Raw genomic sequence first — 24,469 nt, 5'->3', positions numbered from 1 at the left:
AAGAGTTTCTGAACTTTCTAAGAATAACTTCACAAAACGCGTATTCCTTCATGAGCCACTTGCCATTACCAGGACAAGACTTATCGTAGACAATAAAATTCGGATCCGGGAAATAATAATCAAGAATGGAAAATAATGCATCAATCGTATTTATTGATTTCAAAGTGCGAGTGTTACAATTTCCTCTGATTCATCTTTTCAGATATAATTCAAGATTCGTCTTTTCAGATAATTCAAGATACGTCTTTTCAGATATAATTCAAGGGCTCTTGAGCTTAATCTTAAATTTGTTCTTGAACTTGATCTTGACTTTACACTTGATTTCAAGGGCTTCGAGTTTGATCTTGAATCTTGTAGTCTTAATCTTGATTTGTGGATTTGACAAACTTGATATGGACTTATCTTGAACTTGATATTGGATTCAAGGGCTTTGGAGCTTGTTCTTGAATCTTCGATGAACTTTATCTAGAACTTGTTCTTGAATCCGGTGGTCTTGATCTTGATCGTTCTTGAACTTGAATACTTGAATTCTTGAACTAGTAGAGAAATCTGCGACTTTGATCCATGAGCTTTTCTCTAACTTCTTGTTAGAATTCTTGGTTCCTTTTCTGAATTATGAGGACTCCTATTTATAGTTTTAGACTAGAGGAGTTGTGATAAGAACATGATTCCCTTCAGCTAATCAGATTTAAGACATGACATATGGGTTTTATGGAGTGGACTTTAATTAAAAGGAAAAAGGACAAATATACCCCCAAACTTTGAAAAATGGTACGTCTATATATACCCTCCATTATACTTTTCGTCCATCTCAACCCTTGTCGTACAATAATCGGTGCATATTTGCCCCTCCCACTAACAGCACCCTCTTTGTGTACACATGGCGAAATCCTAAGCCACTACCCGGTTGACCAATTCTTTTAACCCAAATCCTAAGAATCCGCCCCATAACCCAATAAAAACCCACCCGATTTGTGGGTAAAATATACTCTTTAAAATCTAAAGAAAAGACCCAAATCCTAAGTCACTTTTGTTCATCTCACAAACCCTAGCCCAGTTCATCAGACCTAACGTTCGTCGATTAACTGAGATACAGTCATAGGTACCCATAATTTCACGTTGTTCATCTCACATATCTCGTTTTGTGTTTTCGATTTTCATTCGTAGCTAGTAAGAAATATGTTGTTGCGTTTTGATTTTCACTTGTTTCTTTAATTTTTGTCTAGAATCTTCTTTTTATAGTGATTTGTAGGGGTTTGTTCACGTTTATCTTAAAAAATGAACTTCGTTTTCTAGGGTTTTACTTATTGTCGTTTTATGCGGATTTGTTAGGGTTTTGTGCACCTTGATGTTAAAGAATTGTTTTTTTTTTGTTTGTGTTTCAGATGTGTTGCTTTGGTAGTGTCGTTTTCTGTGATTTATGATTATTTTAGCTTCTTTTTTTGTGGATTGTCTCCATCCCTGTCTTTATTCCATTTCTTTGTCTTTATCCCCTTTCTTCATGCCTTTATTCCCTTTCTTTATGACCATTTATTATGTACAGTTAGGTAGGTCCATAAGAACTAATTGATAGTTTATATTAATTTCATTCTGTACAGTTAGGTATGTCCATAAGAACTAATTGATAGTTGATATTAATTTCATAACCACTTGTTTAATCTTGATTTACTCATCTTAATTGTTAATTAGTAGTGTCTAATTATCTCACGTACTTACAGGGGCCACTAGTTTAATATTATTTTACTTAGTTCATTTATTAATTAGTATTGTGTAATTAACTCAAATACTTAACAGACTTAAACATTCCTTGTTTGACTTACCTTGTTTGACTGTCACTTTTGATTTTTTCTCCTTTATTCCTAACTGAGTGCTAACTAATGTAATGTGACTTATCTTGCTAACTTAACTAATGTAATGTGACTTAATAACTTAACTAATGTGAGTACTTAGTAACTAACCTTATACTAATGTGAGTACTTACCTTGTTTGTTTGACCATTACTTTTTACTGTTTCTCTTTTATTCCTAATGTGATTACTAACTAACCTTACACTAATGTGAGTACTTACTAACTAACCTTACACTAATGTGAGTACTTACCTTGTTTGTTTGACTGCCACTTTTTATTGTTTCTCCTTTATTCCTAATGTGACTACTAACTAATGTAATCTGACTTGTTAAATTCTTTAAGTCTGACTTATGTGACTTAATAACTAACTAATGTAACTTACTTATGTTATTTACTAACTATGTGACTGACTTACTTATTGAGTTACTTGTTAAATTCTGTAAGACTTAAATAATTCTTAAGTCTTATTTTTGTGACTTAATAACTAAGAAATGTAGCTTACTTATATGGATTACTAACTGTGACTTAATAACTAAGGTAACTTGCTTATAGGACTTACTAACTGTGACTTAGTGACTATCTAACTAACTTATTTCCTAATGTAACTTGCTTATATGACTAACTAATGTAATGTGACTTATACTAATGGGAGTACTTAGTAATGTATCTTTTTATTGTTTTCTCCTTTAATCCTAATGTGACTACTAACTACTAACTAATGTAATTTGACTTGTTAAATTCTCTAAGTCTGACTTATATGACTTAAAGTCATTTCATTTTCAGATTCTCTAAATACAAGGAAAACATAAGACTTTTTAAAGTTGATTTAACATGTGTTAGTAGAGAACTTGGAGTCAGTCACCATCAAGCTTTATGGCAAACTAAAAACTTTATCCATCTTCAACATAATGACTAATAGAACACCTCTAAATACTAGAAAATTTATGGCAAAAGACACAAAATAATGTTCCATGCCAACTAAAAATTGACAAAACGTTTGAAGTAAATATCTACACTAAATAATGGTCAAACTAACACAAAAGAAAAAATTATCTAAAACAAATGAACACTTGAAAATAACTAACACTTGAAAATTACATTCAATACACATCTTTCTTATGCTGAAAGAACATCTGAATCACAAAGGGAAAATGAAAAATATACACTAACACAATTCAAAACATAAGACTCACTAATACATAGGAAAACTTGGAATAACTATCACTTGAAAACTACATTCAAGAACATATATTTCTCATGCTACACAACATTCAATCTCTTGAAAATTGCAACACCAAATACCACAAACATAGTGAATGACAATATACACAACATCTTCAACTTCGACGCTTTTGCTTCCAAATTTCTTGATTTATTCACTTCAAAGTAGTTTAAACTCTCTAAATTCTTCAATTTTTTCTTTAAATTGTCTCTTTCAATCTTAACCGTATTCAGCGACTCTCTCAAATTCTCCATTTTCAACGTAGCAACTTCCAATATAGACTTCAGTAAATTTACTTCAATGGAAGAATTTCATGAGGAACTATCTTCCCACCTCCAAAATCCACAATTTTCAATCTCATAAGAATAATAGAGAAGAACTCATAATCACCAAAATACAAGTAGAAATCATATTAATTGACATTTAGTGAAAAACGTACCTTAGGTTTTAAACATCTATAAAATCTTCTTTCGGGGTTCAATGGAGTTGAAGTGAAACAACGAGCCATTTCACCACAAAAACAAGTCATCATCATGGAGTTACTAATTGAATCACAACTACTTTCAGACATGGTTTTAGGTCTGATTTGAGGGAGACGACGGATAGATGAAAAATTGACTAAGAAAATATGACGAACACACGATGGAATCGACGAACAAACGATGAAAACGACAAAAAAACGATGGAAACAAAGTAGATTACATATGATGAACTAGGGTTTTTAGTCTTGTAAGATGAACAAAGTAATGGGTGACTCTCTTTAGATTTTAGAGAGTATATTTTACCCACAAATCGGGTGAGTTTATTGGTTATGGGGCGTGTTCTTAGGATTTGGGTTAAAAGAATTGGTCAACCGGGTAGTGGCTTAGGATTTCGCCACGTGTACACAAAGAGGGTGCCGTTAGTGGGAGGGACAAATGTTCACCGATTATTGGACGACAAGGGTTGAGATGGACGAAAAGTATAACAGAGGGTATAGATGTATCATTTTTCAAAGTTCGGGGGGGGGGGGTATATTTGTCCTTTTTCCCTTAATTAAATCCACATTTGGATTTAAATAATTAACTCAATTATATTATTCCATAATATTTATTTAGGCTAATATATTCATAAATTTAATATAATTCGAATTATTTTTTAAATTTATATTTAATAAATTTTAAATGATTACAGTGATAAGATGAATTCTTTTTGAATTCCAAGTCCCAAGTTTTTCACCCATAACCCTGTAAAATATGTCACCTTCTTCCTTCTTACTTCTTCCTTCTTGTCCCTTGGTGAAACAAAGTATCGAAAAATACTATGTCCCCATCTCTTCTCGCCACAATGGTGCCCAATGCAATAAAGTTACCCAAGTTCTTGTTCGTAAACATCAAATCGTGTGATGTTTACAAACAAGAACCTTTGATAAGTTATAACTATGGTCATAATTTTGTTTAAATAGTAAATTTAAACTAATTTTGTTTGCATATTATTGTTTTAAAAAGTTAAATGAGATCTAAACACCGAATGTGCATATATAATAGCACCTCATTACTATAACAATTATGAAATTTTGAGATCAACACTGTCACTATAACGGGGTCTGACTATATCAGAAAAATAAATCAAACCATACCTAACAAATTATTATGAAATTAAACTAAAAAAACTAATCAATAGGATTAGTGACCGCTCAATTAATTAGTGATCTAAAGCCAAAAAATTTATATCAAACTATTTTTAATCTCGTGGTCTTAAACATGTCAAGTGGAATCTAAATTTAAAATTGACAAAAAAGAAAGAAACATTATTTAATGTTTCAAAACTAACTAAAAGAAAGACACAGTATAATTTATTTTTTATTTAAAAAATCTTATAATAATTCTATTATTACTAAAAAAAAATGGGGGCCCTCAAATTTGGGACATAAGATGGATATCTCATTTTTAAAGGCATTCAGCCTCCCTTGAATAGGATATTTAACTAAGATCAATTGAGAATCTGAACGGCAATTATGCAACCCCTATTAATGATCCATTAATATAATTATTAGTTTAAAGAAATCATAAGCTAATTATCAAATACTATAGATTTTGGGAAAATTATGAAAAACGGCAAAAATGCTAACATATTTATGAAAAATAGCTATAGTTTAAACAAAATACAAAAATCACTATTTGTTGTTAGCAAATTCTCTCCTTGTCTCCCTTGCCTCTACTCCCTCTCTCTCTCTCTCTCCCTCTCTCGACCCCTCTATTTCTCTCTCTCCTGTCAATAAGAAGAAATTCATTCAAATGTATTATGTATCAATTGTATTCAATCAAATATATGTGAGAGTTTTGTATTTGTATCAATTGTATTCGAAAAACTGTATTTATATTTTTGTATCAATTGTATTTCTATTCATACGAATATAATGTGCAATCATTTTGTATCCATTAGATAAACAATCAGACGTGGTGAGTATGAATTGTATTTGGATCTTCAATCATGAGTAGAGTTATAATAAATTGGGGGTTAATTTAAAATAGGTCAATAGGAAGTGAAATTAATAACTTTTAAATATTATTTTTGAGCATATCGGGTCAAAATATGAATCATATGTAGTTTTTATTATTTATTTGAGGATGGATTAAATTTGGACCAATCAGATTAGGCAACATAATAAATAAATACTTAATGATTTAAAAATAAGGGCAAATATTAGTCAAAGGGTTAATTTCAAGGGTATGTTTTAGCTAAAAGAATGACGTGATATTTGGGAGCCGAAAGGTGAATATATGATAAATTTATACCAATTCAAATTAAATAGTTGAGGGATATTTTAGGCTCTTCAACGATGTTTCTGAATTATTCTTGTTCTTTAATGTTTCTAAAATGAGTAGCTAACCTTAAGACTCACTCATTCACTTTAATTATTTGAGTTCGAAGGAGGAAAATTGAGGTGGAGAAAGACTAATTAGCAGGAATTTGGGGTAAATATATTTAAAAAGTATGACGAAAAGTAAATATAACCCCTTTCTAAAAGTAGAGGGGCAAATATGACTCTTTTTTAGTTTTTTTAAAAATAAAATATATATTCTTGACATTCGTACTTCAAATCTATATATTATAGCACCTGCCTTTCTATTTGGAACTCCAAATTGAATTTGAAGAAAGCGAAATACCTATACTATATGTTTCAATGAATGTAGTTTTGGTTTATACCGAACAAAAATTTTCATGTCTGTGGGGGAGGGAGAGGGGGAGGGGGGACTGTATCAACTTTTGTAACAAGTGATAAAACTTATAATAACAGTTTTTTTGTCAAAATTAGAAATTGAACACTAAAGTTGGACAAATAGAATTTACATAAACTATAAACATCAAACAAAAGGACTAAGAAGCAAGAACAAAATTCTTGATATTGTTTAAAAAACAAAAGGACTATGTCCACAAAATTAGCTGAAACTGTCCATATGGTACCAATTCTTCAAAGCAACATATCTTGTAAATGCGCGTTAGACTGCCAAGAATCAAGATTATTGGTCCAACAATAATGTACTCTTACACTCCCTAATTGGATCCAATCTATCCTTCAAAGGCTCATGGTCTAACAAGGCTTCTGTAAGGTCAACAACAAAGTTGAATTCATAATAGAGACTCTTCTTGCGTATCATATTCAAAGGCTTTCTCTGATTACACATGACCCTTTTCCCCTTATCTTGTTTCTTTCAAGTCCCAAGATTTTCACCCACAACTTTGTAAATGCTCTTGTTACTTTCCTTCTTCTTATGCCTTGGTAAATAAAGTATCGAAAAATACTAGTATCCCTATCATCTGCTCCTCCACAGTGGTGCACATAGCTATAAGTTACCCTCGGTAATAAAATCATTGTCAAGCAAATCTTTTTCGGTGATATACCTGAAAAGAAATGTGAGTAACTTTGAATCCGTAGGATGAAATCGAAACCCTTCTTCTTCAAACTCCACCACTCCTGAATGAATTAAACTATTAATTTTATGAGTTGTGACTATTTAGATAACAAAAAGTATAAAGGTTTGAAAACAATGGGAACAATTTTAGGAATCCCATATTTATAACTAGCTTCAATCCTTGCCTTGCTGGGAAACCAATTGATAATAACTTGGGAAAACTATATTTAGTAAGTAACTTACCAGTTTTTTTCAACAATAAAATAATATTTAGAAACTTACGATTTTAGTTTAATTTTTAAAAGAAACATTTTTTTCTAAAAACTTGTGATTTTTATTTTATATTTAGAAACAAATATACTTCTTTCATAAAATACATTATGTCGCATATGGTAAGATCAACTTTCCCGTTTTATACATATATGTATGAATGCAAGCTGACAATGAAGGAGTTCCATCATCTTTCACAGACATAGGACAATGAGTCTCTTCTATCGCAGGATTTCCTAATAAATCATTGGTCTAGATTCTTAAATTTGAGAAGAATTACTTAGCCCCAACCGATGATTCAACCTCTTGAATTTGTCCAAATCTAAGAAGTACCATTACAAAAATTTCTCTTGGATTTCATTATACCACAAATACAATAGTTTCTGAACTTAGATTTTGTGAACTTTTTCATAATTGCTCCACAAAAGTTGTATTCTTTCATGAGTCATTTGCCCTCACAACACTTAGACTTAGTTTCATAGGAAAGACTTCTCTTCAATCACATTATCACCATATTCTGATAACTCAACACCACCTCTTTCCCTTTGTCGAGCTGCTTCAAGTCCCAATTCCCCCACAATCCTACAAAATTAGTCCCACCTTCTTCCTTCTTATGATGTCGGGATGAAATAAAATATCGAACCCCATCCTCCTCTCACCTACAATGGCGCCCAATGCCATAACTTATGGAAGGTTTTGGGGAAGAATCTAGTATTGTAGAGAGGTTAGTAGAAAACTCTAGAACTCCCTAGATATTTTCAAGAAGCTTTAGAATTCCCTAGAACTTGTAGAGAGTTCTAGAATATGGACTAAAGTGTGTAAATATACAGGGACTTGTAAAGTAAATATAATTTACACTTAGGCCCCTAGAAAGTAGTATATATAGATGGTCTCATTCATTTGCAAAGGGTGTCAATGGTTGTAGTAAGAAAATAAAAAAAATAATTATGAGGTCAATAGGGCTTGAACACACACAACCTTACGAAACTTTTGCAACCCCTTAACCAGTAGACTAAACATTCCCCTTGTGGTGTCAATACTTATATATATATTTTTAAAACCAAAATTCGACCTCTATATACAATGTAATTTTCCGACGAATGGGTATTGCTTGACACCCATAGGCCAAGGGTGGATCCGCTCCTCGGCCTAGTGATAATGAAGGAGTTCCATCCTCTTGCTCCACAAAAGATGTACTCTTTCATGAGCAATTTGCCCTCACAACACTTAGACTTAGACTTAGTTTCATATGAAAGACTTTTCGTCAATCCCATTATCACCATATTCTAATAACTCAACACCACCTCTTTCCCTTTATCGAGCTACTTCCAAGTCCCAATTTTTGTTCCCCACAATCCTACAAAATCGGTTCCCCTTCTTCCTTCTTATGATGCCGGGGTGAAATAAAGTATCGAACCCCATCCTCCTCTCCCCCAACGGCGCCCAATGCCATAACTTATTGAAGGTTCTTGCTTGTACAGATCAATGTCATGTCCCACCACTTTGTCACTCAAATTCGGCATCAAAATAAGAGGAAGAATCTAGGGTTGTAGAGATTAGTAGAAAACTCTAGAACTCTCTAGATATTTTCAAGAAGACTTTAAAATTCCCTAGAACTTGTAGAGAATTCTAGAATATGAACTAAAGTGCAAATGTGTAGGGACTTGTAAAATAAATATTATTTATACTTAGGCCCCTAGGAAGTAGTATATACATCAAGCTCAGTAATAAAACCATTGTCACCCAAGTTTTTGGAGGATCTGAAATCCTTAGACAGCTACCTCTAGCTCTAAGTGTGATTGGAGCTTTCTCCAAAGAATGTGCCCCATTGCTCAACCTCAGAGATGATAATGAATTCGGTTGGTCATCCCAGTCTTGGTCAGCCACTAACATAACAGAAGATAACCATTGCTTCACTAATGGTAGAGAGATTGGAGCCTCAGTAAGGGGACCATAGCGGTTGGAAAAAGAACTTCTAAGGTATTCAAAACTAGCAGGTCCCTTGATTAATGGTTCCAACGAATTGATGCGTGCTTATTTGAACCTTTGAGTTTCTGAAGGAAAACATTAGGAATTATAAAATCAAAATACATGCGCACAGACAAGCTAAACAGCACAGAGATGCCACTATTATGATTTTTGTTGTATTTCTTTCTCTTTTCCTATAGTTCAACAGGCTCCTTTCCCTCTAAACTACCATGTAATTGTCTCTTTTATTTTTTCCTTCCCGTCCAAAAAATAATTGAGACAAGAGAAAATAGTAAATATTCAACACTCACCTTAATCTGCCTTAGAACAAATTGCAAACCCTTGATAACCAAAGAAGTAAACAATGCATTGTTGTTTTCTCCGCCCTGAGTAATTTCCCCTAATTCTTTGAGGAATTTCTGGTGATTAGCCTTCAATTCATCTTCAATCGAAGGTGCTGAGAGTTTCCTCAAAGTAACCAAAGCAAATTCCAAAATCCTACCAAAATAATTCATGTCCAATGTCCCTGATTTTAGAACCTGATAACAATATAGAACAAGAAACCTAAAGCAAGTCAGACAGCCAACAACACTAACAGACTGCTATATGGAAAGATATCCAATTGTACCTCTAATAAGATATAAATATCAAGAGACGTCTCACACAGTTCATTTTGTGCTTCCTTCATAAGCTTAAGAACCCAACGGAAAATAGGGTTATCCTGCTTCAAGGATTGTATAACACCATCCAAGAAAGCCTTTTCCATTCCCTCTTTCACTCTAGCCTATAATGACAGATCAAGATATTTTAGGTAAATTCTCTCAGTTTATATAGAGATGAAACAAACTATCCATTAAGTTAGTTATTTATCTTAGCACTCTCTTGTTCTTCACTAACCATCTCCAAGCCACAACGCTAATGAACAAGCACTTCATTCTCCGTTTTGAAGGAGTTCCATCATCTTTCACAGACACAGGACAAAGAGGTCTCTTCCATCGCTGGATTTCCTAATAGATCATTGATTTATATTCTTGAATTTGAGAAGTACTTAGCCCCAACTCATGATTCAGTCTCTTGAATTTGTCCAAATCTAAGAAGTACATTACAAGTTTTTCTTTTTGAATTTCATTATTCCACAAATACAGTAGTTTCTGAACTTAGATTTTGTGAACTTTTTCAGAATGCTCCACAAAAGTTGTACTCTTTCCTACGCCATTTGTGGAATCGTGAGATGGAATCAGCGTTTGGATATGCGACGGTGATTCCATCTCATCATTTCATATCATGAGATTATCATATTCTCCAAAAATCATGATATGGGAATTCCATATCATGATTTGGGATTTATTAAATACAAAATTTGACCCGCAAATTTATATTTTGTTAAAACAATCCACATTATATCTACTAAACATTTATTTCATATGTAAATAAAATTAATAATCACATCATTACTTTTTAAAGTTTATTATTCTCACCAATACAAAATTATTATTGCTTTCAATTTGGTGAATATAAATGATAAAGTAAGAATTGATTTGGTGAATATAAATACAAACGGAGGGAATAATACTTTTTTGGGTTTTCATTATAAAATGCCTTCTGTTTCGGCTACATATGAAAATGTTTAAAGCAATTAATATGAAGAAGGACAAAATTAATGATGTATGTTTGATAATCACTACTTCTAATATGTTTGATTTTGCATGAAATTAATGCATTGAAAATGTGCAATCGCACACAAGTGAAACAAGGCATGAACCATATGATATTGACACACAAGTGAAAATTGTCATAACTTGTACAATGTTACATAATTATTTGTGATACTACCAAAAAAGGGGTGATGAAATATTTATGGTCTATGAGCATGAAAATATAGTTGCGAATGATATTGACCAACAAATGACTCAAAGTAACAATGTTGATCATTTTCTCGGTCATATGATCGAGAAATGCAAGTTCAAGGAGAGAAGATTGTCCGTACTATGTGGGAGGATTATATTAAAGACCAGTGCACTACAATTTATGTTCATTTTTTATTGAATTAAAGTTTGATCAATCAAAGCTAGATGAAACAATTAATTAAGTGGAGAATAAATATCTTTGTAAAAATTTATTATGGATTTTATAATTTTTTGTTTATTTGATAAGACTGAATAAACAATTGAGGTTATTTTAATAATTTTACAACTTATGAGATTCTTATGTTTATGAGAAAATATAAACACAAAAATTTTATATCACATGTCCAAACAAAACTTCAACTTCATCTCATGATTTCATATTATGATATCATATCATGATTCCATAGCGCATGATCAAACGGCTCTTAGTTTCATAGGAAAGACTTCTCTTCAATCCCATTATCATCATATTCTGATAACTCAACACCAACTCTTTCCCTTTGTCGAGCTGCTTCCAAGTCCCAATTTTGTTTTTTTTTTCTCCACAATCCTACAAAATCGGCCCCTTCTTCTTTCTTATGATATCAAGGTGAAATAAAAATATCAAACCCCATAACTTCAATTATGCAATTCCTATAATATATCAAGAGAACATTTGTAATGGTACTTCTTAGATTTGGACAAATTCAAGAGGCTGAATGATGGGTTGGGGCTAAGTACTTCTTCTCAAATTTAAGAATCTAGGGCCATTGATCTATTAGGAAATCCAGCGATGGAAGAGACTCCTTGTCATGTGTCTGTGAAAGATGATGGAACTTCTTCATTACGTGAAAATGTGAAAGATGATGGAACTTCTTCATTACGTGAAATTGTGAAGATGATGAACTCCTTCATTACGTGAGAATTAGAATGAAGTGCTTGTTCACCAGGTTGTGGCTTGGAGATGGTTAGTAAAGAACAAGAGAGTGCTAAGGTAAATAACTAACTCAATGGATAGTTTGTTTCATCTCTATATAAACTGAGAGAGTTTATCTAAAATGTTATAACTTATGAAAGGTTCTTGCTTGTACAGATCAATGTATGTCCCTCCACTTTGCCACTCAAATTAATCTAGAGTTGTAGAGAGGAGTTTAGTAGAAGACTCTAGAATGCCCTAGATATTTTCAAGAAGACTTTAGAATTCTCTAGAACTTATAGAGAATTCTAGAATATGGACTAAAGTGTAAATATGTAGGGACTCTAAGGGTGTGACATTAAGCTCCGTAATAAAATCATTGTCACCCAAATCTTTTTTCCGCAATAAATACGTCAAGCTCCGTAATAAAACCATTGTCACCCAAATCTTTTTACGCAATAAACCTGAGAAGGAATGTGAATAACTCTGAATTGCTAGGATGAAATCGAAACCCATCATCTTGGAACTCCATCATTCTTTTTTAGCGAACAGAGTATAGCGGCAGAGAGACTATTGAGAGTATAGCGGCGGAGAGACTATTGACAATATATATTGTAACTACCAATTTATTCATACGAAAAAAAGATGGAACGCAATGGAATAATTTTAGGAATGGTAAACGCAGGAGTATACTTTCATTTTTATTTAACTTACTATTTTAAACAATAAAACAACGTATTCTATTTACTCATTTATGGGAGTACTTTTTTTTATTTAAACAAAAAAATATTTAAAAAATTTCCTTAAACTACGAGGAATTGAACCAAAGGCCCTTAATTAATAATTTAGTCTAAAAATGTCTTTGCTACTAATAATATGGTCCAAAATCCCCCATATTGTTACTGGTTAAAAATATCTTTTTCTTAATAAATATATTTTTTCTTTTTAAAAAAAACTCATTTGAATCTTGTTTATGAAAATACTCTATGATTAAAGTTAGGATTAAATATCTCGTTTTGCTTATTTATTGGATGATTTTTATTTTTAATGAAGTGAATAAATTGTTTCTTCGGAGAAGGCTTAAATTGTCCCTCAACTATCTAAATTGGTACAAACTACCCTCCGTCCATTTTTTCCGTCCCACGAATTTGGCTAAAAATACCCTTATTTCAAGTTGCTCACACTAAAAGAGGCCAATATTATACCAAATCTCATAGTTTAAGAACATTTTAAGCAGTTCTTAGTTAAAATAATTTAAAATTACTTAATATATAGGCTCATATGATTGACGTGATCTTGGGTCCCCTAGAATTTTTAAAAGAAACATTTTTTCTAAAAACTTACGATTTTTATTTTATATTTAGAAACAACACTTCTTTCATAATACATTATATTGCATACAGTAACATCAACTTTCCCGTCCTATACAAACACGTATGAACGCAAGCTGACAATTTCTTGAACAAGTGTATGCTACAAAGCTCTCATATTTTTAAGCACCTCTAGATACCATGAACCATGAACTCTGGCTGAAACAGTTGCCACTACCAACAGATCTTCCATAGCCTCAACCAGTTTTCCAGTGAGTAGACTGGCACCGACACGTTTCAGGCTGTTCTCCGCCAATCGCCTACCCTCAGCTCCACTTCCGCAAAGTAAAATTGCTTTTGCTGCCAAAAAAACAGTGCGCGAAACTCGAGTGAAAATGGCATCCCCTGCTCGCAAGCTCTTTGCCAACACGTTCGCCATGATCTCCTTCCTTGCTTGAAGCTTCTTTGGCTCATCACCTTCTAGGCAAAGGCTAAGTGTATTAACAACTTCAGTAATACCAGCATCCTCCATGTTATCCAGAAGCTTAAACAGCTTTGTAATAGATTTTGATGATATATCTTCTATCTCTGAGGGGTTGGTAACCAGGCATTCAGCAAGAAGAGTCTGCCGCAAAACCAATATGCTGCAAAACACACCCACAAAAAAAAAAAATTAGCAAGCAAAGAGGTCCTCCTCCACTATATCATGTCCTTTTTCCCAACCCCGGCAATAACCCAAAGTACAACAACACAAAGCAAAACCTCAAAGGGATTCAACAAATCAAATCTTCCAGTTGAAAACAAAAAGTCGTGGATAGCAAGTAAATTGAAACTAGTAACAAATTTTAAGATGGAAAATTGCAAGTCAGCACTTTCTAACCCTACAGGGAATATCCTGCTCACAATGGACCCCTTGAGGAATTGAAGAATCTTCTATTATGATGACCAGGATATTCTATCCAGACTTCCCTCAGTATATGTTAAACTCACATCTCACCCAGTTGTAAGTATCCACAACTTCGCAACTATATATACTTGCCTAACACACGATTTGACACACATAAGAATAAAGCATGCTGCCTTAAATTTGTTGCCACCTACAAATTTTCATGACTGACCCCACAATAACAATTTATGGGATGTAACTAGGCAAAATCCATCCATTTCCCTAAGCATGCCCAAAATTAGCATTAAATGTTACATCCGTAGCTAATAGGACACCATTGTGAATTATCATTACCAAAGACAGTTTCCTTTGACCAGAAATAGGATCTAAACTGACAAATTAAAAAGGCATTTTTGCTTTAGATGAGACCAACAGCCCATCTGAAATGCAATTTACAAGTCATTCCATACCCCTCACAATGAGAACATAGAAATTAAATTTCTGAACAAAAAAGAGGATCATCGTAAATAATTAAACTGTGTACTGCACATCATCAGAATATGCAGACATGAGAAAGGAGCTGGAAGAAAGGCAAGAAAAGTAACAGCACCTAGTACAGATTACAATGATTTTCTGGAGGAAAGCCTGGACAGCTCTCAATCTGGAGAAGTTCAATTTCAAAGTCTCCGGTAGTGTTTCCACTGTCAACCCCTCAATTTCACAGACAAGTTGCAACAAACCGAGCCTTAAAAGCAGATCAACCTTCTCTCCCTTGCATTCTGGTTGTTCGGCTTCTGAAACAAAAGATTTACAGATGTGATAAAAAAACTGAGTAATGCTTATGTTGCTTATAGGTATTTCCACATAATCACAGACAACAGTTGAAAAAAAAGAAGGTACTGAAGTAACTAACCATTAGTCTTCAGGGTTGGAGGATCTGATATCCTTAGAGAGCTACCTCCAGCTCTAAGTGTGATTGGAGCTTTCTCCAAGGAATGTGCCCCACTGCTCAACCTCAGAGATGATAATGAATTCAGGTGGTCATCCCACTCTTGCCCAGCCACTAACATGACAGAAGATAGCCATTGCTTCACTAATGGTAGAGAGATTGGAGCCTCAGTAGGAGGACCATAGCGGTTGGAAAAAGAACTTCTAAGGTATTCAAAACCAGCAGGTCCCTTGATTAATGGTTCCAACAATTTGATGCGTGCGTTGCTTATTTCACCTTTGAGTTTCTGGAGGAAAATATAAGGAATTATCAAATTAAAATACATGCGCGCGGACAAGCTAAACAGCACAGAGAAGACCACTATTACGATTTCTGGTTCTTCTTTTTCCTCGTTGAAAGTACCAGTATTCATTCAAGACAAATAAGCTCAGTGTTCGACTTGCATTTATTCAAGGAGGCTCAGTCAGAAAAAGTTATGCCATATTATTAGCACTTTATGTTAATGTCTTACAAGAGCTAAATGTGTCAAGAGCTGGCATAGAACTGGTGAAGCAATAAATAGGAACTAAATACTTTGCCATATGACCTACTGCTTGGGTTAGCATCGAAATACTTTGCCAAAGATTTTTGCTGTATTTCCTTCTCTTTCCCTATACTTCAACAAGCTCCTTTCCCTCTAAACTACCATGTTTGTCTCTTCCTTTTACTTTTTCCTTCCCGTCCAAAAAAGAATTCAGACGAGAAAATAGTAAATATTTGTTAATTATGGTATATTTGGATAGTGTAGAATGCTTAAATATGGTATGATTAAAAAAGTCTAGATATGAGTACCATAATTAACAATATTCAACACTCACCTTAATCTGCCTTAGAACAAATTGCAAACCCTTGATAACCAAAGAAGCAAACAATGCAGTGCTGTTTTCTCTGTCCTGAGTATTTTCCCCTAGTTCTTTCAGGAATTTCTGGTGATTAGTATTCAATTCATCTTCAACCAAAGGTACTGAGAGTTTCCTCAAAGTAACCAAAGCAAATTCCAAAATCCTTCCAAAATAATCCATGTCCAATGTCCCTGAGTTTAGAACCTGATAAAATGACAAAACAAGAAACCTAAAGCAAGTCAGACAGCAAGCAACATTAACAAACTACTAGTGCGGAAAGATATCCAATTGTACCAGCAAATTTAGTACCTGTGATAGGATATTAATATCAACGGTTTCGACTATCTCCTGTCTCCAACTTGGAGGAGACATCTCACACAGTTCATTTTGTACTTCCTTCATAAGTTTGAGAACCCAACTGAAATCAGGGTTATCCTGATTCAAGGATTGCATAACACCATCCCAGAAAGCCTCTTCCATTCTCTCTTTCACTCTAGCCTATAATGACAGATCAAGATATTGTAGGTAATCTCTCTCAGTTTATATAGAGAGGAAACAACTATCCATTAAGTAAAGCCAAGTTATTTACCTTAGCACTCTCTTTTTCTTCACTAACGATCTCCAAGCCACAACCCTTGTGAATAATTTCATTCAAAAGCACTTCATTCTCAGTCGCACGTAATAAACCAGTAGATATGCTTTTTTGAGGAGTTCCAGAGCCACGTTTATCGCACAAGTATGAATCATCTTCCACAGACACGGACCAAGCAATACCCTGTGTACCACAACACCTTTCATTTTCATTGAACTCCTCCGAATTCTTGATTTCAGAGTTATCAGATGAACCAGCTGAACTCGGAGAACCAGTCTCCATGGAGTCAATAAACCTAGACCGCAGCTCAGAAAGAGCATGTTCCAGACGTTCAAGTCCAGCATTACCACTCAGCTGCTTGACCTTTGCCCAAATAAGTTTCTGATTTTCAATCACCTGTAACAGTAAGTTAGCTTCAAGGAATTAAGCCAGTAAACATGTATTCTATCTCTAATTCAGTGTCCCATTTTCTCCAGACAAAATCAATAAAATGAAAATTTGAAAATAGAGACATGATATAGAGAATGCTTATCAAGAAAAACAATAATTGATATAGACACGTGGAAAAATTTAGAGGCCAGAACTTGATATTCTTTTTTTTTTCTGAGGCTGAAAACCTAAAAGGCAGCTATGAAGTAACTTGAAACTAGACTACAGGATATATATATACACATTGATAAATATGAAGTTTAGACTATTGGTGATATATAATAAACAGAATGTCATAAACTGCTGATAAGACATTGAAATCTCGACTTGTAAAAAGGTGGATATTATTGTAGGACAACGAAATGAAAAGATGGATATTCAGCCACGAGACAAGGGAGTGGGAGTCATCAAATGCAAATTTCAAGAACTCGTGTCTTCCAAACCCACACCTGCCTCTGGAAAGAACTGAATTCGGCTGTCAGATCATCGTAATCTCCCATAACCTGCTTGCAAGTCTGCATCAGAGAGAGCTCCAGTTGACAAGCAGTACTTATCAAATCCTCTTCTAGCAACTTGGCATCCTTAACTTTCCACATCACAAAGTGAAACAGATAAGAGCACCATGCTTTATCAAAAGCTTTGAGCTGAGAACTGAAAGCCAGCCTCACTGGGCTCTCCTCTTCTGTAGATATAATGGGACCTCCTACAATAATTTTAAGCAGCAATTCGAACTCTTTAACAAAGGTTCCAGCAGATTCAGCAAGAGCAAATTCAGACTGCCCCTTTGCAGTGAAAACTGAACCTGGATGTCCTAGAATCATATATGCACAGAGAACTACTCTGACTGGGTACCTTGATAACTTGACTGGAGCTGTCACTTCCCCCCTAGCTGGGACTGAGGAAGCGGCACGCTCAAGAAGATGATTAATATTTTCGAAACAAAGTACATCTCTTGGACCAAGAAGCTCATGTCTGATACTAATGCGGTACTCTAGTCGATCGAGTAATGTTTTTGCATTTTGGATGGTCGCACTTGACCCCATCTTCACTGCAAGTTGCTCAAAAGGCATTCCTTCAACAGATTTTTTGTTAATATCTAGGGTTATATATGCTTTAGCCAATGAAAAAGTTGTTCGTCTTAGTTGGATGAACCGCCTCCAGCACCTGGAAATAATGATAGCAATACGCTACAATGAGGATAGAAGAGGACAACCACAATGCATGACCCACGCTACAGAGGAAGCCGATAAATAGCACGTTATCTGTACATAATATTAGATAAACTATTGAGTTCATTTTTACATACAAGAACGTCCAAATACAAAAAGCGACACCACCTCATAGCGGTAGTCAGCACATCAGAACAGAGGGAACAAACAAATTGTAATGTGTATTTCTTTCTTCTTTTCTTTTTCTTTTAATTTAAGATTGTGACATATATTTCTTTACTTAAAAATGAAAAGATACTTATTTCTCAAAGAAAAAGAGTAGCAAAAATTGTTATGTATTTTAACCATAATGCAATACTCAACTCCTAGGATATGCTTCAAAAGTTTAACGTCTCTTGGAAGGGGATATAATTAAGGGTGAGCAGATGTTTGCCATTTGCTTAATCTTTAATGCATGGTACAAATTTCAGTCCAAGAATGGGTTTGATTGCAACATCCCTCTGATAATGTAGAATCAACTACATAATTTTTTTTAATAACCTTTGTGTTTGAGCCAACTTGCACGTACCTCAATTTATTTCACGTGATACCTGCTAAATCACACCAGTGCAGGTACCAGTAAATCACCTAGTGTTTAAAATCAACTACATTTTTGAGTACCTATAAGATCTCTTTGATCTTTATAATGCAAAACCTCAACCTAACCCCTCAGTGTCACGAGAAAAGAAGTGCTAAAAGGGGAAGGGATGTAATATGATAATATATGTCATGCAATAATTGTAAGTCCTTTTTTTTTGACACAGTAGTGTCGGGTCAGCTTGCCTGCATTTTGACTATTTAACTTTTCCATGGGGTACACCTCCCACCAACATAGATACAGAGTCTGCCAATCAAAAGATAGACATATGGGAGAAAATTACCTAAAGTTGTCTCAGCTGGAATGTAACCCCTTGTGACCCATGGGTTTCACTCACTTCATTGACCATGGGTGCAAGAATTATGAACTTTCTTAAGAGCTCACATGAAATTATATTGAAGTTCAGCACAACATAGACAGCCCCAAATCACATTATGGAAGGCTAATAAACTGAGATACTTAATTTCTTTTGCCTAAATGAACCTAGAGAGTTGCAGCAATGAAGTTCTTGAAATGCCCTACAACCTACTTTTAAACATGTTTGCTGAAGGAATCTGGAACTTGACTTTCCATTCAGTTCACTGACTTCCTTCTTGATTAATAAAGTAAAAATGACAAAAGCCTACTTTAGTTTAAAATTGATATCAACATTAATTATCCACAGGAAGAAACATCTAAAATAATGAATGCAAACATAAAGAAAGTTCATAGCTACAAATTTACCTTGCTACGTTAATAGACAAAAACTCCCCCCACGCAATTATGTCTGAACAAGAACGACGTGAACTTAGCAGACTTCGCCTCTGCTTTAAATACTCTGCTCTGAGCCTCTTTGCCTAATGATTACAACACTATTAGACATTGGTATAGCAATGATAGCTTGCACTTACTTCATACAAGAAAAATTATGAATCCAACAACCAGCTAACACAGGCAAAATCTATTGGGTCAAACATGTTTAACATCAACACCAATCAGACAGCATTCAGGCACATGTTTCATGTTAACTCTGTGCTATCTTACTTTATTTAATGCCTTAATTGAAGGGGAAAAGGTCAAATTTACCCCTCTACTTTAAAATTTTGTCTACATTTAACCTCCGTTATACTATCGGGACAAACTTACCTCTGTGGTTAGCAAAGTTATCAAAATTACCTCCAGCCCTAACAGAAATCCCCAATTTTCAGATTCAGATTTTTTTTTAACACACTTATTTATATCTGCAAGTTCAAAAAGTGGCTGCAAATTCACTAACTAATTGCTAAACCATATTTTAATGGAGTTTCGCATGGGCAATAATTGATTCCAAGAACACAAAAATTGATTTGATTCATTTAATATACACTTGTAATATAAAAGACATTTAGGGGGTGTTTGGATTGGTTCTTTTTAAGTGGATTATAAGTTAAAAGTCATAAGTTGGGAACACCCAACTTTTGATTTTTGACTTTTTTTGTCCTTTTTCAGCTTTAAAAAGTGCTTAAAAACACTTTCCAAAAATAGCTTAAAAACCAAAAGTCACTAAAATAAGTCAATCCAAACACCCACTTAATCTATTCATGTTATTTTACATGTCGCAACAAGTAATTTAATTAATCGCGTTTTTAGGTTACATATCTATGTTAATTATAGAAAGTTACCTATAAAAGGATATTTAGTAACCTAATAATGAAGTTCTTTTTATATTGTCAATCAATGTATAAAAATTACCAAAAAATGTATAGAAATTAAACTCCCTATATATACACTACATAAAAAATTAAAAAAAGGTCCCTCATATCAGCATCTCTTAAGAAACAGGATTCAGCTGTCAAAAAATAGTGGATCTCAGTGATTAACTCCAATAGTTAGACAAAGTCTTGTCTTATTGATTAGTCCTCTAATTTGACCCACCAAAAAAGGTATAAATCATCCAAGATCCACTTTTCAAAATAAGTTTTCTTGTCTTATTGATTAGTCCTCTAATTTGACCCACCAAAAAAGGTATAAATCATCCAAGATTCACCTCTTTTCAGAATAAGTTTTCATTTCTCTTATACATTTTGAAACTTTTCTTGTTTTTTTTCAAATATAATTAATAGAAGAGGGAAACACGTTTCAAAAATTAGAATTTCCCCATCAAATTTTGTGATCCTTCTAAAACTTGGAATATGTGAGAATTTGTAATCATTTCTTAGATAATACGGATTTGGTATTTGGTAATTTTGTTAGGACTGGGATAATTTTGAAAACTTTGCTAACAGCAGGGTAAATTTGCCCCTATAGTATAACCGAAGTTAAATGCAGACAATATAGGAAAGTAGAAGGGTAAATTTGACCCTTTTCCCTTAATTGAATGTGGATACCAGAGTCACACTACTAGACACCAATATGACGCTTTGTTCCTGTATGATGTTTACATGACAAATAAGTGTAGTTAGACAGGATAGACTTTTTGAAAGGGCAAAAATTGGTTTAGCACAAAAACTAATGAAAAATACTCCAATGATCACCTTTATCAGGACCAAGCCTTTGATCAGAGAACATGAATAGATATAGACATTTGATGTAGTACTAGATGCTCTCATATAGCATGTCAAACTACGTCAAATGCTCTTTTTGATTTTTAATGTGATTTTCAATCACCATTATACCCAAGGATGTTCAACAGCTTGAGCTCTATTGCCTCTGATGTTAGAATGAAAAAAAAGTGCAGAGAGCTTCTGAAATTGATAGGGCGATTCCATGGCACTAATCTGGAATCAGACAGATTAGTGTGGGGACATCACATCTGTAAACAGAATTTACAACTGGGGATTACTTGGAAGTGCAGGTCCTTGGAAAAAAAGCTAGAAGAGTGTGGCCCCAACCAAAGTGAAATGCTTCACTTTTGTTGGTAGCCAGAAGAGCCTACTTGACTCATGAGGCTATGCAGAAGAGGGGTATCAACATTGCATCAAGGTGTTTTTTGTGCAAAGAAGCTTTGGAGTCCAACAAGAATCTGTTCCTTCATTGTAGTGTAACAGCACAAGTCTGGGATTTATTTACCAATAAAGCCAATGTTAACTAGGCCATGCCAGAACACACAGCAGACTTACTAAGCTATTGGATCAGAAGGGGAGGAAACAAGAGTCAGAAGAGGTGGTGGAAAACAGTCCCAGCATGTATTTGGTGGAACGTCTGGATAAAAAGCAATCAAAGAATTTTTGAAGCGAAGGAATGTGCTATAGTCTATACAAAAGATTAAGTGGAAAGTTATCACTGTACTAGGTTTTTGGTGAAAAGAACAAGATATAGAGGAGGAGATCGAATCAGTGGATTTTATAGGATCTTTATAAGTCTTTTTCTATAATATATTTTTGGAGGTGGCCAGCATAGCCCTTAATGCTGAGGAATACAAAAAGTTACTAGTTTCAAAAAAATAAATTTGCAGAGTGCTTCTTTAAGTCTTTGTATCAATTATAAATTCCCTCAGTAAGTTTTTTCCCCTGTTTGGCCTCCTATTCATGTTGAGTTCCTTAATAGAATACATAGTAACCTTTTGTGTTCAATTAGATTAACACATACCTTTTGGAGACGATTCTCCAGTTGATCTTTTAGTCTTATCCTCTCAATCTCCCGTTGACTATATACAGAGTTTGCTATCTGCTTAACTTGTAATATTCTTGCACGTGCCTTTGATCTCTCTGCTTCCAGAAATCCCAGTCGCTTCTTTTCAGCAGCAGCCCGCTTCCGATGAATAGCAGCCCGGACACACTCCCTGTATTTGCTCTCTTGCATTACCCTCCTTGTTAGCAACTGTGAAATTCGTTCCCTTTTTGCAGCCTTCCGTTGCCTACATTTAAGAAGAACCCTCCGGTTCAATTCTGCCCGCTGAGCTCGTGACTCAACCTTATTGCCCAGCTCATCACGTTCTTTCTCAAAACGCATTTCCACAGCATTTTTAGCTGCTTGTCTAAGCTCATCTAATCTTGCCAAGCGCTTCTGAACTTTTGCAAGGATGCTCAACCTGTTTAACAAGTACAGAGCCAATAGCAACCATAAGTGAATTTGAGGCCTATAAAAAGTTGTATGTACAATAATTAGACTGGGGCTACCAGTAAAACAACAGGTTGGGCTTCGACTTGTCATTTCGCATTGAAATCTTACCCCTACCCAAAGTTAATTACGTTCGTTACAGTTCTCACATTTTGCCAAGTTCGCACTTCTCAACCTTATCCTTTATTCTCTTCCACACAAAAATCCACTGTCATGTGGGTTACAATTAATACAAATGATCGAACCAATTGCCACCACCTTAACATAGTAAATGAGTTGTTGGGTAGACAATTGTACTTTTTCCTGTTTACTCATTTACACATTTACTGTGCAAAACAAAAACCTAGTAACTCATTTACTATGTTAAAGAAAATTTGTCAAAAGAAAAAACTCAAGAATGATGAATTTATACAGACTAGAAATGAGCAACACTCACTCCAGCCCTTCCCAACTGGAAAACAAAAGGAAACCATTTGTTAAGGGAAAGGAAACCATAAGTCATACATGCACCATTAAAGGCTTAATTTCTTAAATCATCACAGCTCAGCTCATAACATGATGCACGTATGAGTTATGACACTCTTTTACCAATAAAAAAAAGTATAACACTATTGTCCAAATACTTATGTGTGATGAAGAAGATTGACAAATATAGAGAAGCCCGAACAGTTTACCTCTTCTTTTCAGCAGCAAGAAGCTTGGCTTCTAGTTGCTTTCTAAGCTCCCCATCCTGCGACAATGAGCATGTCGACGATCTCAATTTCGGCCGTGCCTTGCTCGACAATAACTCATAAAATTGCTGCATTTTATTAATGTTTGGTCAACAACTCAACATAGAGTTACCACATCACGCATAATAACATATTGATAAATTCCTGGAGTAGTATTCATTTATACTCTAAACCATCAAAGCAGCCAGGCAACTTATTTCAAGTTAAAAAATGCCTTAGCATAATACTCAACTACAAGTTCTGAAAAAAATTGGATTGTTCTCCATGTTAAGCAAATACTTGGCTGATTCAAGTAAACCATTATTTTTAAGAAAGTGAATCAAGTAAATTGAAAAGCACACTATTTCAAATATTACATCGGACTATATTTTTAGGTTCAAATTCTTTGTGGTAATATCATTCTATATCTTGTATTGTTCAAGAGCTAGGCAAGTTGACAAATTTCTGAACAATACTAAATATGAGCCCCACATATTCTTCTAAAATGCCATCATGAACAAGTTTTTCATTTTTAACGTAATTGTCAACTAAACAATTAAAATGAGGTGAATTAAATAAAAGAAACCATAAATTCGAATTTAAAGCTCTGATTATCATGCATTGGCGGAAGAAAACATCTGTTTTGCATCTCATTTGAACTTGCTCTGGAAAAACATAATAAAAAATGTTAGATACTTAACATCACCTAAAGCAATATTTTTTTTGATGACAAGGGAAACCCGCAGTCGCTATCCTTTGGGTGCCCACAGGGTAAAACCCCGCTCATATGCAATAACTCACAAATCACATATGAGAGGTAACCCGCACTAGGCAAGCCTGGTGCGACGAGCTCGACCCAGAAGGCAAACCCCTTGCTTTCGCT

The 24,469-nt window shown here is 34.3% G+C and overlaps 1 protein-coding gene across 1 annotated transcript; it reads right to left on the bottom strand.

The window, feature by feature from the left end:
* Positions 1 to 13,332: 13,332 nt before the first annotated feature.
* Positions 13,333 to 23,681, bottom strand: LOC125831378 (uncharacterized). Its single transcript, XM_049510579.1, has 10 exons — positions 23,551 to 23,681; positions 22,406 to 22,847; positions 19,583 to 19,695; positions 17,503 to 18,217; positions 16,622 to 17,020; positions 16,342 to 16,530; positions 16,009 to 16,236; positions 15,116 to 15,437; positions 14,813 to 14,996; positions 13,333 to 13,960 (listed from the first exon to the last, which is right to left on the bottom strand). Exons 1-10 carry the CDS (start codon positions 23,679 to 23,681, stop codon positions 13,480 to 13,482), a joined length of 3,204 nt encoding a protein of 1,067 aa, XP_049366536.1. The 3' UTR covers positions 13,333 to 13,479.
* Between the last annotated feature and the right edge of the window lie 788 nt (positions 23,682 to 24,469).

This window comes from Solanum verrucosum, unplaced genomic scaffold (assembly GCF_900185275.1).
Source record: "Solanum verrucosum unplaced genomic scaffold, falcon-dt-bn FXZP01000102.1, whole genome shotgun sequence".
Taxonomy (NCBI): domain Eukaryota; kingdom Viridiplantae; phylum Streptophyta; class Magnoliopsida; order Solanales; family Solanaceae; genus Solanum; species Solanum verrucosum.
The sequence above is the reverse complement of the archived record's forward strand: the minus strand, read 5'-3'. Positions and strand labels throughout refer to the sequence as shown.